Source organism: Babylonia areolata, chromosome 16 (assembly GCF_041734735.1).
Source record: "Babylonia areolata isolate BAREFJ2019XMU chromosome 16, ASM4173473v1, whole genome shotgun sequence".
Classification (NCBI taxonomy): Eukaryota; Metazoa; Mollusca; class Gastropoda; order Neogastropoda; family Buccinidae; genus Babylonia; species Babylonia areolata.
Genome location: NC_134891.1, coordinates 7094640 through 7113541, shown reverse-complemented (window position 1 = coordinate 7113541; position 18902 = coordinate 7094640). Strand labels below are relative to the sequence as shown.

At 41.2% G+C, this 18902-nt stretch overlaps 2 protein-coding genes across 2 annotated transcripts in view; one reads left to right on the top strand and one right to left on the bottom strand.

Moving 5' to 3' along the window:
- The first annotated feature begins 10 nt into the window (after positions 1-10).
- LOC143290828 (33 kDa inner dynein arm light chain, axonemal) lies at positions 11-13391 on the top strand. Its single transcript, XM_076600356.1, has 6 exons — positions 11-150; positions 3014-3156; positions 3974-4143; positions 5861-6039; positions 7581-7745; positions 12911-13391. Exons 1-6 carry the CDS (start codon positions 70-72, stop codon positions 12944-12946), a joined length of 774 nt encoding a protein of 257 aa, XP_076456471.1. The 5' UTR covers positions 11-69; the 3' UTR covers positions 12947-13391.
- A 5228-nt stretch (positions 13392-18619) lies between these two features.
- Positions 18620-18902, bottom strand: part of LOC143290827 (hydroxymethylglutaryl-CoA lyase, mitochondrial-like) — a 16578-nt gene continuing 16295 nt past the window's right edge. Inside the window, exon 10 of the mRNA XM_076600355.1 lies at positions 18620-18902. This exon is cut by the window's right edge and continues 578 nt beyond it. The gene's annotated coding sequence lies outside the window, so the exon portion shown is untranslated.

Genomic DNA, 18902 nt, shown 5'->3' with positions numbered 1-18902 from the left:
CCCATAGCAACAAAGTTGGCGTCCGAGGTAGGAAGGCAGGCAAGTTACTGACGGAGTAAACGAAACACAATGATTCCTCCAAACGCTTCTCTTGTCAAATATGACAACCCAGTTTTGGTCAGCAGAAACACAGACAAGAAAACGCCACGGGTAAGAAAAGTGTTTTCTCACTTAAAAACTGGGGGTTTTATGGTCCGAAAGCAGGTTTGACTGGAGTTTCCATTCCAATCATACTCTGTCTAGTTATGACCATAAACAATCTGTTGCTACGAAATCATGCTCTAGATAGTTGTATATGTATCCTAAGCTGCAGATGTGTAGGAATATTTTGTTTCAAGAAATTTGTCTAGTATAGATGACAATGTACAGGATATAACTCGTTGTGGTAGAAAATGGAACGCCATTACTGACTTTGATTTAAGTTGTCAGGTCTTTATATGATTGGCATATTTTAGCTCAAACAAGTTGTTGTTTCTTAAATGTTCTCCCCGAATAGAATAAGTTCATGGACAAGGTGATATGTCGACATACTGAATATTGCGATTGCAAATGTGCAGTTTCATTTAATTGACTGCCTGAATGGCAATGTTCTGAACATGCCACAGCCAAATTTTGTGGATCATTAACATGCCTGAACCAGAATGCATGCTTAGACAGTTAGAAAAAAAAGAAGAGTTGTAATTCTGTGAAACAGGTATTATAGTATTGTAAAGGCATCAGGGTGAATGGAGGAAGGAGGCATTCGGTGACAAGTGTTACAGAATTACTAATAATTTTTCATAGAAATATCTAGAGGTGATTATATACTTTTGGGGAAAAAAAACCCAACACAGCATACTAACAAGATGAACTGGTCCTGTTTGAATATGGGTTTTTTTTGTTGTTGTTTGTTTTTAGCTTAGTGATAGAGTAAAACCTTTCATGACCACCCCCCCCCCCCCCCCCCCCCCCCCCCCAACCCACCACCCAAACTTTTATTTTCTTTATTTCTTTCCTGATTTTTCTGATATTTTCTGATACTTTTTACTGGTTTTCTGACTTAAACAGATTGGTTAGCATCATATGCAAATAGTAGATACAAGTGTGTATGTTTGTGTGTGTGTGTGTGTATGTGTGTGTGTGTGTGTGTGAGTGTGTGTAACACATATCTTAACATGATGGTCTTGTCTGGCATTTCCATCTTTTTTTTCCAGGCTACTCTTTTAGCATATGTGAGTGCACTTGCTTTACTTTTGTCATGTGATAGAGTGGTATAATACTGTGTCAGCTCTTAACAAATGTATGGTCTGTCTGTTCTGGGTGTATGAAGGCTAGGATTTATTAGCGAAGCAACAAGTGATCAACTTAAGAAGTTATTTCTTGCCATTGAATACAAAAATCTTGGATGATTTCTCGTGTTTTTATTTTCTTTAACTGCAGTCATAATATAGGTCCAGTGTGTCATCAGTAACAGGATAAAGTGGGAGAGGAAAAGTGATTAAAAACAAAACAAAACAAGAGAGGCAAGGCCTTCAAGACTCATTTGTGATAAATTAAGTCCCCTAGCATTAATTACAGAGTAATTTCCCTTTTTTACTATCTGCACCAAAACGTTTGCAAAATAAATAAAAATTCCAAGAAGTTCCTGTTTGAACAAAAAATGATAATAATGACTCCTCTTGTTGTTGTGTCAGAATAAGAGGTCAAAGTGCCAAGTTTAGAGAATACAAAAAATATAAATATAACAGTAAATGCAGTTTGCATATGATTAGGCTTCTTTTTTTTTCTTTTTTTTTTTGTTGTGCCCATCCTAGAGGTGCAATATTGTTTTAAACAAGATGACTGGAAAGAACTGAATTTTTTCTATTTTTATGCCAAATTTGGTGTCAACTGACAAAGTATTTGCAGAGAAAATGTCAGTGTTAAAGTTTACCATGGACACACAGACACACGGACACACACACACACACACACACACACACACACACACACAACCGAACACCGGGTTAAAACATAGACTCACTTTGTTTACACAAGTGAGTCAAAAACTTGTTTGTATGTTGGTGGTATCACTATCGATCAGTGCGCATTTTTTTTGTATTTGTTGGGTTTGGGAACTGACTGACTGGGACAAGGTAATGCTGAAGGTGTGGTTGTGTTTGTGTGTGGGTGGGTTTGGGTGGGTGTATGCGTTTGGGTTGGGTGTGAATGCGTGTGTGTGTGTGTGTATGTGTGTGCGTGCATGCATGGATGTGTGTGTGTGTGTGTATGTGTGTGTGTGTGTGACCTTTAATTCATGGTGATGGGTTACTGAAGCATGGTTTGGTGACTGTCAAACAATATTTTTAAAGGATTTGTGAAAAGTATGAGAATGAGTGAATGCACTCCTGTGTGTGTGTGTGTGTGTGTGTGTGTGTGTGTGTGTGTGTGTGTGTGTGTGTGTGTGTGTGAAAGATCCAGTGCTTTTGTTTGTAATCTGGAAGTCATACCTTGCAAATGTTTGAAATGAATTGATGTGAAAGATATAAGTTATAACAGAAACAGAATGAGACACTCATAACATGCAAATTCTTTTGCATTATAAACACAGTAAATGCCAAGCTTTTCTCCTTAACTGGTCAAGAAAACCTCGCTCCTTTTGACAAGCATATTTAAGGACATTTCTTTTCGAAATTCTTTTTCTTTCAGGTTTCAAAGGTTTCCTCAAAAGAGAAAACAGCAGTGGGTTTTTGTATGCATGCTCATGTGTGTGTGTGTGTGTGTGTGTGAGAGAGAGAGAGACAGAAAGAACAATGCTGATTGTTGTTTTGAAGAGATGAATCAGTTAAGCACAAGTTACACTTCTGCAGTAAAATGAATATCATTATATAAGACAATGATGATGATGATGATTGCAGTTGTTGCTGTCGATGCTGCAGCTGCCCGTTGTTGTTGTTCCTGATGATGCTGGTCATCATCATCATCATCATCTCACCCATCATAATTATCATCATTAATTTTTTTCTTTTTGGGGGGGTGGTCACTCTGTTGGCAGGCCAAAGCGCTGAAAACCAGCCCCACCCCTCCGACAAGCACCGGCCCCGTCCCCAACCCCCCCTCCAAGCAGAAGCTGTCCCCCCTTGATGCCAAAGCCGCACAGCAGACAGATGAGATCCTCAACTCCATCCTGCCACCACGGTACGTGAACTCAATACGTCCTGGAATCGTTGGGAGAACGTTCATTCTTTGTTGCAGGTGGTGGGGGGAAAATGAGGGGAGAGGGGTGGTCAGTTAGTAGTTCAGTACCTATGTTTCAAAGTTGTCAAATCATGTCATGGTTGTCTCTCGGAACTGACGATGATGATGATGATGATGATGATGCATTGTGCCGTCATCAGTAGACATCATCGGTGGGCATGTCTATGTGGCTTCTGAGCCAGAACTCCAAGGTACCGATGTGGTTTCAGGTGGGGCAGGCAGTGCCAGCCAGGCAGGGCAGGGGCAGACACAACTCTGTGTTGGCCTGTGTTGTAAAGATATCAGATATCATGGTCACAAATATGTATGCTAGTTATTTTGTGTGTTCTTTCAATATGTGTATTATGTTCCAGTCAATCACAGTTTGCATGTACAACTCTGTGTTGCCTGTGTTGTAAAGATATCAAATACAAGGCCACAAATATGTATGCTAGTTATTTTGTGTGTTCTCTCAATATATGTATATGTTCTAGTCAATCACAATTTGCATGTACTTTCAAAACCCACGGGGGATGTGACTTTGGCAAGACACTCTCCACTATAATCAAAATTCCAGCCCAGAAAGTCAGGACAGCAATTACCTCCTCTGACTACCATACACAATAATAATGATAATACGACTAGTAATAATAGTGGTATGCTGTGTGTGTGTGTGTGTGCGTGTGTATGTGTGTGTGTGGTATGCTCTGTGTGTGTGTGTGTGTGTGTGTGTGTGTGTGTGTGTGTGTGTGTGTGGTGTGTGTGTGTGTGCGTGCAGGGAGTGGACAGAGAACGGTCAGCTGTGGGTGCAGCAGGTGTCCAGCACCCCGGCCACCCGGCTGGACGTGGTCAACCTGCAGGAGGAGCTTGACCGACGCCTCCAGCAGCGCCAGGCCCGCGAGACAGGCATCTGCCCCGTGCGCCGAGAGCTCTACTCCCAGTGCTTTGGTCAGTGTAGATAGTGGTCAGGGGTAGTGTCAGTGCTTTGGTCAGTGTAGAAAGTGCTTTGGTCAGTGTAGATAGTGGTCAGGGCTAGTGTCAGTTTAGTGGTCAGGGCTAGTGTCAGTATAGTGGTCAGGGCTAGTGTCAGTATAGTGGTCAGGGCTAGTGTCAGTATAGTGGTCAGGGCTAGTGTCAGTGTAGTGGTCAGGGCTAGTGTCAGTATAGTGGACAGGGCTAGTGTCAGTGTAGTGGTCAGGGCTAGAGTCAGTGCTTTGGTCCGTATAACTCTGTGCTTTGGTCAGTATAAATCAGTGCTTTGGTCAGTGTAGTGGTCAAGGCAAGTGTCAGTGCTTCAGTCAGTATTTATAACTCAGTGCTTTGGAACCAGTTTTCAGGGGTTTTTTCTTGCTGGGTGTGTGTGCATTTCCATTACCCACGAAAACACTGAAATGGATTACAGGATCTAAAAACGTGCATATTAGATCTCCCTTGTTTATATACATGTGAGGCAGATTAACTCACTCAGTACGGCCAGTCCTCTCTTCTCCTCTACACAGACCCCTCGGATGTCCAGTGGGTGTCTGAACGACCCAAGCTTTAGCTTCCGTCGTCAGAATTGTGGTATTCTTTGTCAACATTCACCTCTTCAGTATAAGAGCCTTCCGCTTGCAATATTTTGATGATGGTAATTGGGGTGAAACGCTGTTAACGACGTCTCTTTCGCCGTTCGTATGGAGAGAGTTAAGGCACCAGCAGGTCTGCTGCGTATGTTGACCCTTGGGAGATCAGGATCATCAAAGGGAAGAAACCTCGTTTCCAGCACAGACTGACTACGGGGGCAATAGCCGTGTGGTTAAAACATTGGACTTTCAATCTGAGGGTTCGAATCATGGTAACAGTGCCTGGTGGGTAAAGGGTGGAGATTTTTCAGATCTTCCAGGTCAACATGTGTGCAGACCTGCTAGTGCCTGAACACGCTTTGTGTATACGCACGCAGAAGATCAAATACGCACGTTAATGATCCTGTAATTCTCATCAGTGTTTGGTGGGTTATGGAAACAAAACCATACCCAGCTTCCACACTGCCTGAAAACAGAGTATGGCTGACTACGTTGCGGGGGTGGCCGGTGGGGAGGGGGGGGATGATAAATAAAAAAAACACGGTCATACACATAAAATATTACATGTCTGTATGAGTGTGAAAATGTGTATTTAACTGAGACCTGAATGAACGGCACAGGAAATCCACATCATCAGCTACTAACCTGTTTCCATGGCTGCTCTGCAAGCCTGTGTGTGTGTGTGTTTTCAGATGAGCTTGGTCTCTGACCGAGGATAGGCGCTGTATAAGTATCCACATCATCAACTACTAACCTGTTTCCACTACTGCTCTGCGTTTGTGTGTGTGTGTGTGTGTGTGTGTGTGTGTGTGTGTGTGGTGTGTGTGTGTGTGTGTGTGTGTGTGTTTTCAAATGAGCTTGGTCTGTGACCGAGGATAGGCGTTATATGAGTATCCACATCATCAACTACTAACCCTTTTCCACCGCTGCTCTACCTGTGTGTGTGTGTGTGTGTGTGTGTGTGTGTGTGTGTTTCAAGATGAGCTCAGTCTCTGACCGAGGATAGGCGTTATATAAGTATCCACATCATCAACTAACTAACCCTTTTCCACCACTGCTCTACATGTGTGTGTTTGGTTTTTGTTTTTTTTTGTTTTTTTCAGATGAGCTGATCCGTCAGGTGACCATCAACTGCGCCGAGCGAGGTCTGCTCCTGCTGCGAGTGCGAGACGAGATCCGCATGACCATCGCCGCCTACCAGACGCTGTATGAGAGCAGCGTGGCGTTCGGCATGCGCAAGGCGCTGCAGGCTGAGCAAGGCAAGGCGGACATGGAGAACAAGGTGAGGGAAGGGATGGATGAGGCTTGTTTGTATTGTACTGTGCGTATGTGCATTATTTTGACATCAGGGAGGGTTTGCACACCCACTTGCTTTCGTCTGACATGGATTACACGATCTTTAACCCTTTGAACGACGGGCGCAATAGCCGAGTGGTTAAAGCGTTGGACTGTCAATCTGAGGGTCCCGGGTTCGAATCACGGTGACGGCGCCTGGTGGGTAAAGGGTGGAGATTTTTACGATCTCCCAGGTCAACATATGTGTATATGCAAGCAGAAGATCAAATATGCACGTTAAAGATCCTGTAATCCATGTCAGCGTTCAGTGGCTTATGGAAACAAGAACATACCCAGCATGCACACCCCCGAAAACGGAGTATGGCTGCCTACATGGCGGGGTAAAAACGGTCATACACGTAAAAGCCCACTCGTGTGCATACGAAGAAGAAGAAGAAGAAGAACCCTTTGAGCCCTGAGTTCCTGAGCAATTTTAACCCTTCTGCCTGAGCTCCTGAGCCAAAATTTGCAAAGAATTGGTATTTGATGTGTCATGGCACATATAAAAAGAGTGCTCCGACCACCGCTTTACCGGTGGTAGGGAAAAATGACATAATGCATAGCCACCGGTTGAGAGGTGCGTAAACAGTTGTGTCGTGTTTTGCTATTGGTTGACTTATATTGAAATCGATCTTTTTTTTATCCAAAGCACATGCACAAAACACAGTGAAAAGGCGCGGCCATGTTGGTACTACGTTCGCTGATGTCAGAATATTATGGTTTTTCTGATTGGATCTGAACCCAGGACACTCAGATTGAAACCACAAAGCTGTTGCACCCATCAGATAGGGTGAGCATGTGGAGTGTTGGCCTGCAGGTAACGCATCCGCCTAGGAAGCGAGAGAATCTGAGCGCACCAGTTTGAACCACACCGGACAGTCGCCAGTATTTTCTCCCCCTCCACTAAGACCGTGAGTTGTGGTCTGGACGCTAGTCATTCGGATGAGACGATAAACCGAGGTCCCGTGTGCAGCATGCATTTAGCGCACATAAAAGAACCCATGGCAACATAAGGGTTTGTCTCTGGCAAAATTCTGTAGAAAAATCCACTTCAATAGGAAAACGAAAATGAGATTGCAGGCAGAAAAAAAAAAAGAAAGAAAAAAAGGGTGGCGCTGTCAGTGTAGCGACACACTCTCCCTGGGGGTGGAGCAGCCCTAATCTCACACACAGAAATCTGGTGTGACAAGAAGAGTAATACAATACAATACAATGCAATACAACACAATGCAATGCAATGCAATATAACACAATACAATGCAATGCAATACAATACAATGCAATACAACACAGCGCAATGCAACGCAACCCAACTCAACCCAACTCAACCCAACGCAACACAACACAACAGCGCACAACGCAACGCAACACAACAGTATGCAACACAATACAACGCAACACAACACAACACAACAGAACACAACATAATCCAAAACACTTGGGGGGATGTCGGAAAACACTGCATACTTGTGTGTGCCAACCAACCAGATCTCCAGCCTGGAAGACGAGAAGCGCGACCTTGAGCGGCAGGTGAACGAGCTGAAGGCCAAGTGCGAGCAGATCGAGAAGCGCGCCGCCGAGCAGAGGCAGGTGGAAGAGAAGAAGCACACCGAGGAGATCCAGTTCCTCAAGCGCACCAACACCCAGCTCAAGGTAAGTGATGACGACGATCAAAGTGATAGTGGAGTGATGGCCTAGAGGTAACGCGTCCGCCTAGAAAGCGAGAGAGAATCTGAGCGCGCTGGTTCGAATCACGGCTCAGCCGCCGATATTTTCTCCCCCTTCACTAGACCTTGAGTGGTGGTCTGGACGCTAGTCATTCGGATGAGACGATAAACCGAGGTCCCGTGTGCAGCATGCACTTAGCGCACGTAAAAGAACCCACGGCAACAAAAAGGTTGTTCCTGGCAAAATTCTGTAGAAGAATCCACTTCGATAGGAAAAACAAATAAAACTGCACGCAGGAAAAAATACAAAAAAAAAAAAGAAAAAGGGTGGCGCTGTAGTGTAGCGACGCGCTCTCCCTGGGGAGAGCAGCCCGAATTTCACACAGAGAAATCTGTTGTGATAAAAAGAAATACAAATTCAAATGTGTTGTTGTTTTTCTGGAGGGTGTCGTTGGGGTGGGGTGGGTGGGTGGTTGGTTGCCGACGTTTGGTTGCGCGAGTGTTTTCTGACACGTGCTTCTGTGTGTGTGTGTGTGTGTGTGGAGGGGGTAAGGGGGGGTGGAGTATTGTTGGGGGAGGCGGGGAGTGGGGAACAGAATGTTAAGTGCTTTGATGAACAGTATTTCTGGAGAAACGTGCTCTATAAATGTCCATTATTATTATTATCATTATTATTATTATTATCATTGTTATTATTGTTGTTGTTATTATTATTGTTGTTATCATCATCATCATCACCATTCATTAGTAATAATAATGGTAATAATGATGATAATGATGGTGATGGTAATGATAACAATAATAATGATGACGATGATGATGATGACGTTGGTAATAGCGATAATGATAATACTGATAATGATAGCAACAATAATGATAACAATTCAGTTGACATAGCGCCTTTCCTTGTAAAACACACGCTGTGTGAGGCACGGTGCATGGCCGCGCACCACTCTTTTTGGCTATAGCTTTTTTGGTGTTTTTTTTTTGCTTTTTTTTTTCTATGGCAAACCAAACTGGCCATCTCTTCCCAAATAAGGTTTGATATGTACGTAAGATGTTATAATGCGTGTGTTTGCACAAGGCACCACGTTTGTGGGTTTTTTTGGGTTTTTTATTTTTATTTATTTTTTTTTTTTTTGTTTCCTTCAAAAGACTGGTTGGGAAGGGTGTCAGAAACTAGGGAAACCCACCAGAGGGGAAAAAAAATTTTTCCCTGAAGCGAACGGCTCAAGGCATTGCAGATTTGAACCCCCGCCCCCCAAACCCCAGGATCACCATGCAGGATCATGAGTCAGAGAGTCTTGCACTCTAGCAGCTGGGCCATTGTGGCCCCTGGGACTTGCTGCTGGTCCATCATGTGAACCTGTCTGCCCTTTGATGTTTTCCAGGGAAACGGAAATGAGTTTGGGGAATCAAAGAGAGAACCCCAAAGACTTTATAATATCAGTTGGGCTTTTTTTTTTTTTTTTGGTAGTCACTGGAAATCTGCCCAAAATATAAAGATATCATTGCTGTTGTGCCATTATTATTATCATTATTATTATTATTATTGTTGTTGTTGTTGTTACAGTTATCATTATAATCATCACCGTTGTTGTTGTTGTTATTATTATTATCATCATCATTGTTATTATCAGTAGCAGTAGTAGTAGTAGTGGTATCATAATTATTATGATCATGAGTATTGTCATCATTATCATATCAGTATCATTATGATTGCTATTATTATTATTATTATCATTATTATCATCATCATTATTATTATTCACTTTTTGATAATTATGACCAGAACAAGCTCACCTTACAAGCAGTTTTTATCTCACTTCAAAACATCTTGTGTAAATATATATATATCTACACTAAGTTCATTGTTTTCTGTTTATTATTATTATTGTCATTATTATTGTGCTTGTGTTTATTGTCTTACCATTTGAAGAAATCAAAAGTTGTCTTGCTGAAATGAAACGCAGCGAAAGTAAATTTGTTTCTGTATTGAACTGATACTTTTGGCTTCATGAAGAGTTTTAGAGACAATCATTTCAAAAGCTGTGTTTGTTTATTTTCGAAAAAAAAAAAAAAAAAAAAGCAAACAGTCGAGATTTGTGAAGGTGAGATTGTTGTATTGGGTCACCGGTCACCCTGATATGGCACTGGTTGAATGATTCACTCCAGTGGTTTTGTTCACCAGACCTGTCTTGTCTGTTCCGTGTCTCTCTCGTCTTCAGCAAGGAAACACTTGCACACTGATTGTGTATCGGTTGAATTTATTGATTTACCTATTTGTTTAATTGCTTCTCTGTTCATTTAGCTATCTGTTTATTTTGCTCATTTATTTATCTATGCATTTATTCATTCATTTATTTACTTATCTGTTTAATTCATCAGTTTATTTGCTTTATTTATGGAAAGTTGGGGGTGGTGGAAGGGTTGAAATGAAAACCAGGGTTAGGTTGCGTGGGTTGTCTTTGCAACGCTAATTTTTTGCTTAGCGTTTAGAATGTATCCATGTCTATGGAATAAGCCAGGAGACAGGGACGTTTTCCACACTGAGCAAATTAAGTTAGCGCAGCACTGCAAAAGATCACTCACACACGTGTGTGCACAGATACACACACACACACACACACACACACACGACACAAACACACAACACAGACACACACAATTTGCTTTGGAATTTCTTTCATAATTCCACTTTGTTCATTGTCACAATTATTGAAACCAGTTTCTTGTTGACTCAGTCATGATTTAAAAAAAAAAAAAAAAAAAAAGAAAGAAAAGATTATTAGTATATAATCTTTAAATGGTTAAAAGGATGATTGTGTCTGGAATTTTTCTGAGAGCAATGACTTTGTTATGTTTCAATGGAGATTTGATATCCTGCTTGTCACAACCTGTTGAATTTGGGTCACAGGCTTAATGATGTTTTCATGTTGTTGTTTCATTACCATGATACAACCCCTGATATGGATATGGATGTAATGAAGTAATGGAACAACACGAAAAACAGCTCATCAGAAAGGTTGTCAAGAGTACAGCCATCCATTATAGTTGCAGTTTATTCGTATGCAATGAAAAGCATTAAACAGATCGACAGTGATATAAACTATAAGTAAATGCGGGAACGGATGAAGAAATGGTAGTGGGTAGGGCTTGAGATGAAGAATGTAATGAGTAGGGAGATGTGGAATTTTGTTTGTTTGTTTTTTCCTCTTTTTTTCTCTCCTTTTTTTTTCTTTCTTTCAAAAGAAAATGAAAGCTTCTTCTTCTTTTTCTGCGTTCACTCGTATGCACACGAGTGGGCTTTTACGTGTATGACCGTTTTTACCCCGCCATGTAGGCAGCCATACTCCATTTTCAGGGGTGTGCATGCTGGGTATGTTTTTGTTTCCATAACCCACTGAATGCTGACATGGATTACAGGATCTTTGACGTGCGTATTTGATCTTCTGCTTGCATATACACACAAAGGGGGTTCAGGCACTAGCAGGTCTGCATATATGTTGACCTGGGAGATCGTAAAAATCTCCACCCTTTACCCACCAGGCGCCGTCACCGTGATTTGAACCCGGGACCCTCAGATTGACAGTCCAACGCTTTAACCACTCGGCTATTGCGCCCGTCGAAAATGAAAGGCACTTTATCAATGATGAATCATGAAACAAAAAGTATATTAAAAAAAAAAGAAAAAAAAAGAAAAAAGAAGTTGACCTCCACCACAAAAATGGAAAGATATCCGTCTTCTAGCAACTCACTCACTCGATTTCCGTCTCTGAGCTTGTCACGTTAACATGATTTTTGAAGTGTGGCATGGAAAAAAGGCCATTGTATTTTCAGTACATGATGCATGTATTCATTAGACTGCTGATGCTTCTGTCGTTGTTGTGCCTTTCCACACTGAATCACAATCATTTCTTTTTTGGTCTATGCATGCTGGGGGGAAAAAAACACACCAAAAACACATTGACTGCTGATTGATTGATTGATAGCTTCTTTGACTTTACTTTCATCCCCCCCACCCCCACCTGATAGTTTAGGCCGATTCTCTTTCCTTTCCTTTTGAAAGATAAAAAAAAGTTTTATTATAAATCTGGATTTATGATGCACACACACACACTGGATTGTTCCTCTCTCTCTGTCTTTCACTGTATCTTCCTCTCACACAGATGCGCAGTCTATCTCTCTCTCTCTCTCTCCTGTGAATGATGCACACAGAGATTTGTATCTACACACAAACAAGCGTGTGCGCGCAGGTATTTTTTAAGCCCTCGGTCTGGTATCTCCACTGTTTACCCTAGCGCACAGAAATGGCATATGCAGTCTTTCTTGGGTGGCCTATATTACTTCTGGTTTGTCTTGGCATCATGTGTATCAAGACTATTTCTTTCTGTGCATTTAAAAACATTTTTTTTTTTATGTGTGTTTATATATGCGTGTGCTTATGTATGTGTGTTTACATATGTGCATGCGTATGTGGTGTGTATCTGCATATGTGTGTGTGTGTGTGTGTGTGCATGCGCCCGCATGCATTTATGCGTGTTTAAGAACCAGCAAATTGAGAACTTAATTACCTCGCTCTGTTCAGTCATTGGAAAAAAAAAAAAAACCAAAGCAAGCCATTTACATTCTCAGTATCGATTTTTCTTTTTTCGTTGTTTTATATTTTTTGTCGTTTTGTTGTTGTTGTTTTGACTGTAAAGGCCGCCTTTTTTTTTCTGTTTTTGTTGATGATGTTGTTGTTGTTACTGTCGAACCAGTAACTGATTTTGTGGGTCATGTATTAACAAAAAAAAAAAAAAAAAAAAGAAAAAAAAAGAAAAAAGACATTTTAACCCTTTCACCGCCAGTTAATTTAGAGTACAAAATCCCCTTGTGGTATAAACACAGAAAAGACAGTGGCTAAGAATAGCTGGGGATTCCCCCTGCGATGTATAAAAAAAATGGCCTATCCTACCACCGAACATTTAGAGCAGTAAGTTCATGGATAACAGACCAATGAATGGTCACCTTTCAGTGACACGGGTCCTCTACCACCCCTGAGCATAAATGCGAGCTTGGTGGTGAAAGGGTTAATAATAATAATAATAATATAAAAAAAATTTTAAACAGTTTTTCCACATAAGTAATAATCATGTTCTGTGTTTTCAGACACAATTGGAAGGTATCATCGCGCCGAAGAAATGAAGTGGCTGTGTGTGTAAGTGGACAAGATGGTCTGGTGGGCTTTTTTTGGATCGTTCGTCCGTGTACAGATTTCCTCCTGTCCGTCACGTCACGTTCTTTCGTCACCGCAACTGTGCATTTTTTTTTTTCCCCTCTCTCCCTTTCTTCATTCAATGGTGGACTGGAAAATGTGGTCAGATTTTGTTGGACACTGCTGAATGACGTACAAATTATGCAAAGAAAAAATAAAAAAATCACGGTTTCACCAAAGCAAGAGGATTGAAAAGCGAAAGTGTGTACTGTTGTTTTGCTAATAATGTTGCTTTTTTTTGTTGTTGTTTGTTTTTTATACATATCTCCAAAATAATTGTAATTCTTTTACGATGTGAAGAAAAATATCCTGACAGTCTTTTCAGTACAATTTTAAAGATTTTTTTTTTCTTCTTTTTTTTTTTTTTTTTTTTTTTTTAAAGAGGGGGTAGGTTATTGTGAGATTTTTCTTTTGTCAGGATAGAGAATGAATGTTCAAAATTAATTTTGATATTCAATGCATAATGAGCTTAGTTTTAATCACACACATACGATCCTGGACATGTTTCTGTTATTATTCAGCATGTATGTATCTTCTATTTATGACTTTTTTTTATTTTTATGAAGCAATGAAGAAAAAAAAAAAAGAAAAAAGAAAGCAACAACTATTATAAAGAAATGTGACATTGTAGTCTGCTGAAAATAAAAGTTGTTGAAATCAAACAACAAATAAAAAGTTGGGTTTTTTTTTCTGGTTGCCAACATATTTTTCTCATTATTTGTTGTATGTGAAAAGTTGTGAAATTGTGGGAATGTCAGTGTGAATGTGTACATATTTTGTTGTTATTATTTTTTTTAATGTCTTTTCATTAAGATTGATAGTGTGTGTGTGTGTGTGTGTGTGTGTGTGTGTGTGTGGAAGGTATTTGTGTGTGTGTGGAAGGTATCTGTGTGTGTGTGTGTGTGTGTGTGTGTGTGTGTGTGTGAAGTGAAGTGAAACAAAATCAAACAAATTCTAGTGGAATAAACATTTGTACATTTTTACATCCAACCTGCTGGGCAAAAAGGAAAAACAACAAAAAATAACAACAAAATAAAAACAAAATTAATTTTTTTTTTTTTTATAAAAGATAGAAAAAAAAATCATGCACAGGTCGTATTCCATACGAAGAGAAGAGAGAGATGAGAGAGACAGAGACAGAGAGAGAGACAGAGAGTGAGCAAGAGTATGTGTATGTGTGTGTGTCCTTGTCTGTGTTTCATGTTTGTTTGTTCTCTCTCTCTCTCTCTCTCTCTCTCTCTCTCACACACACGCATACAAGAACACATAACAGCACAAATATATATACTAACAGCACTACAAGACGTCTGTTGTAAGACTGAGATTCTTTTCTGTCCACAAAAAAATTGTTGGTTCTCTGTTCATTTACTGCACATCTGCCATAAAACAACAACAACAAAAACACAACCCAATCCAATATGTAATTCCATTTGTCAAACAACCCTCTTCCAATCCATTCATCATCACAGTATTAACTCACTCAGTACGGCCAGTCCTCTCTTCTCCTCTACACAGACCTCTCGGATGTCCAGTGGGTGTCTGAATGACCCAGCCTTTAGCTTCCGTCATCAGAATATTGGTATTCTTTGTCAACATTCACCTCTTCAGTATTAAGAGCCTTCCGCTTGCAATATTTTGATGATGGTAATTGGGGTGAAACGCTGTTAACGTCGTCTCTTTCGCCGTTCATATGGAAAGAGTTAATAAATGCATCACAGCATAATAAATATCCTACAGCAGTAATTTCCTCTCCTGGTATCCTAAATTCTAGGACCCATTTCAAAACTCACTTTTCATGCACAACTTAAGTGATATTGCCATTATTCAGTGGTGCTGTTTCACATTTTCTGTGGGTTTTCAACTCTATTTTGAGGGCTTTTGTTTGTAATTTTGATAAAGAGTCCGTCGCCCTAATAATGTGCAGCGATGGCCTAACGGTAACACGTCCACCGAGGAAGCGAGAGAATCTGAGCGCACTGGTTCGATTCACGGCTCAGTCGGCAGTACTTTCTCCCTCTCCACTAGACCTTGAGAGGTGGCCTGGACGCTAGTCATTCGGATGAGACGATAAACTGAGGTCGTGTATGCAGCATGCACTTAGCGCACGTAAAAGAACCCACGGCAATCAAAGGGCTGTCTCTGACAAAATTTAGTAGAAAAATCCACTTTCATAGGAAAAACAAAAAAAAAACAAAAACAAAACTGCACGCAGGAAAAAAAAAAAGAAAAGAAAAAAAAGGTGGCGCTCTCAGTGTAGCGACGCGCCGGCTCTCCCTGGGGAGAGCAGCCCAAGTTTCACACAGAGAAATCTGTTGTGACAACAAAAAAAAAAAAAAGAGAAATACAAATACAAATACGAATCTTGCACGTTCAAGAGAATCGTCTGCAATGATCATCATTTCTCCCGCTTCTTCTTGTTCACCTCTTCACAGCGTCAGTCCAGCCCATCTAAGGAATGATATCGCCCTCTCCCAAGACCTGTCTGGCGCCATGGATCAAGGCTGGTGTGCAGTAAGGTTGGCGTCGGCCACACGGTCTCTCTAAGCCCCTTTCAGGGTGGATTCATTCATGCAGTTTGTGCCGATCATAGAAGCCGCTCACTCTTTCCATTCATAGCCCCCCTCCCCGCCGTTGTCCCCCCACCAACTCCCCCCAAATCCTACAGCACACATAACTTTGGACAAACACAGCAAATTCTGTCTTTTTTCATTCTGATGCAAACAACTTGTCAGTCTACAAAAAAAAAAAAAAAAAAAAAAAAAAAAATCCTGGCACAGCATTGCTGTCTGTCCATTTTCAAAACAACAAATGACTTATACATGTCTTTTCACTGAAACACAAAACAACAAATGACTTATACATGTCTTTTCACTGAAACACAAACCAAAAAATGACTTATACATGTCTTTTCACCAAAACACTCCCAAGTATCACCATTTACATAAAAAAAAAATTTCATGATTAAAGAATAGAAAAAAAAAAAGCACTAAAGAGTCTTTTTACTTTTATCATATCAATTAACAAACTCCACAAAACAAGGACACTGACACAGCAATGTTTTCTTCCGCTGGAAAATAGACAAACAAAAACACTAACAACAAAACAACAACAACAAAAAAGAACAATCAACTGATACCTGTATTTATCGAAACAGTTTATGCTATTGATAAAACTACATTTCTGAACATAATTAAGGATTAAAAAAAAAAAGTGAAACATTTGTGTGATCATAAAAAACAAACAAAATAAAAGCAGAAACATTATCGCTTGAACATGGACACCACAAATAACGGCAAATTATCCTTTTATTTATTTTTTTATTTTTTTAAAATTAATATATGTAAATGTTGCCCATGAAAAAGGCTAAGGAACCCCCCCCCCCCCCCCAAACTAAAACAGCAACAAAGACCGAACACAAAAACATTTTCCTTTTTTTTTCCTCTCTCCATCTCTGAAGCATTTACCTGAACATCCAAAAACTTGATTCAAACACAGAATACCTTCTGATCAATATCTAGACACACACAAAAAACAAACCCCCAAAACAATGAAAATTACAGGAAGCACATTGTCACTTCCACTCCAAATGAACCGAACATTACACTGTTTGTCACTGCATCGATATGTGGAACAGTATTTTTGCCTCCATTTTCATTTTCTGTTCTTTCCACCGGTACACTAATCCCAAACAGACAGGCATCATAAATATTTAAAAAAAAAGAAAAAAAAAAAAAAAAAAAGTCTAGTTATACAACAATCAGGAGTGTCCCTCTAGTTATACAACAATCAGGTTTGTTCCTCTAGTTACAGAACAATTAGGAGTATCCATCTAGTCATACAACAATCAGTATTATGCCCCCCAACCCCCCACTCCCAAACGGAGTATGACTGCCTACATGGGCATGGCCGGAGAGGAGGGGGTGAGGGGTGAGGGGTGAGGGGTGGGGTGGGGTTGAAAATGTAAAAAGCCCACTCGTGTATATGAGTGAACATGGGAATCGCAGCCAACAAATGATGAAGAAGAAGAAGAAGTAGTACTCCTCACCATGTCCCGGACACAGAAATGCGTTGCTCCGCTGCAGTCTTAACTACACAGCCATCTATCTTCCTCTTTCACCACTGCATCGATATGAAAGACACTGGCGGCACTATCCGAAAAGTCGTCTGCTCAAATTTTAAAACATCTCTCTTTAGGGGGCGTGGGTGGTGGGGGACGGGGGAGGGGGGGGGGGGGGGTTAAACACGGCAGAAAGTGTCTCGCCTGACACACGATGCCTCCTGACCCCGTTTCCACTATGACGCTCTTTGTTTTGATATGTTTCACTCCATGTTTGAAACAACATGTGTGTGAGTGTGCTGATATGTGTATGTGTTTGTGTGTGTGTGTGTGTGTGTGTGTGTGCGTGTGTGCGCATGTGCAACTGCTGAATTTCCATTTGTGATTAATAAATATGCATTCTACCTGTACCAGCAACAGTGACAGTACTTTGGGAGTGCTGTTTTTCAAATTTTACTGACCAAACACTGCAGGTGTCTGTATCTCTCGGGTCTGAATGATTACTTACAGTCCTTTGTATTTTTATATTTCTTTTTTTATCACAACAGATTTCTCTGTGTGAAATTCGGGCTGCTCTCCGCAGGGAGAGCACGTCGCTATACTACAGCGCCACCCATTTTTTTTGGTATTTTTTCCTGCGGGCAGTTTTATTTGTTTTTCATATTGAAGTGGATTTTTCTTCAGAATTTTGCCAGGAACAACCCTTTTGTTGCCGTGGGTTCTTTTACGTGCGCTAAGTGCATGCTACACACGGGACCTCGGTTTATCGTCTAATCCGAATGACTAGCGTCCAGACCACCACTCAAGGTCTAGTGGAGGGAGAGAAAATATCTGAGCCGTGATTCAAACCAGCGCGCTCAGATTCTCTCGCTTCCTAGGCGGACGCGTTACCTCTAGGCCATCACTCCACTCCACTGTTCAAATTTTCCTGACCAAACACTGCAGGTGGGCTGTATCTCTCAGGCCTGAATGACCCCTTGTGATACATCATTGTGAGAAGGAGAAGGCGTGGTGGAGTGCACGCAGCTTTTGTTAATTCAAAATGAAGCTCCTGACAGAAATGGACAGGTCTCCATAAACAGCATCATCATCATCATCATCATCCCCAGCGTCACCCACCATCAACATACACAGAAAAAAAAAATCTAAAAAATTCTGATAGCCCCCCCTGTACCTTCCTCCCTGTACCCCACCCCCTATCCCCCAAAAAAACCCCCTACAAACCCCTCCCCCCCAAAAAAAAAACACCCCCAGGTGAACTGTATTGTGGATGATCTGTAGCTGACCCTACCATCACCAGTAAGCCAGCATCACCAGACCTCATGTCCATCTACATCAATTTGCTCCCAGACATCTGGACACAGAGAGACCTGGCTGGACAGCACTGTTTTACTAACCTGTCTGTGTGAATCCTAGTTCAATCACACACACACACACACACACACACGTGCACGCACACACACACACACAGCACACACATCACTGGCCTGTATGCAGCCAGCCTCTCTCTGTACCTTTTTTTTTTTTTTTTTTTTTTTTTTGCTGCCCCATCATCTGCGTCGTTTCAGTGGCATTACTCCCACGCCGCTCATTTAGATTCCCTCAATACACAGCCACACCCGGGTTCGTCCGTCGCAGTTCCAGCGTCGGCAGTCCACAGGGAACCATTGATGTTAGGTCGCCAGGAGGCCACACACCAGAGGAGACCCTGCACTGCTGCTGAGTCACTTTGGTGGTGTTCAGTGGTGCCTGTTCTGTTTTAACATACTTAGGACACCACCTACTAAGCCCCCTACTAACGACAATAATGGCTTAGTTGCGGAGCCAGA

Bases quoted from the DNA above. Each gene is read 5' to 3' on its own strand.
- LOC143290828 (XM_076600356.1), top strand. From the start codon at position 70: ATGATTCCTCCAAACGCTTCTCTTGTCAAATATGACAACCCAGTTTTG. The intron at 3,157-3,973 runs GTACGTGAACTC...GTGTGCGTGCAG, and splicing joins AACTCCATCCTGCCACCACG to GGAGTGGACAGAGAACGGTC. The intron at 7,746-12,910 runs GTAAGTGATGAC...CTGTGTTTTCAG, and splicing joins GCACCAACACCCAGCTCAAG to ACACAATTGGAAGGTATCAT.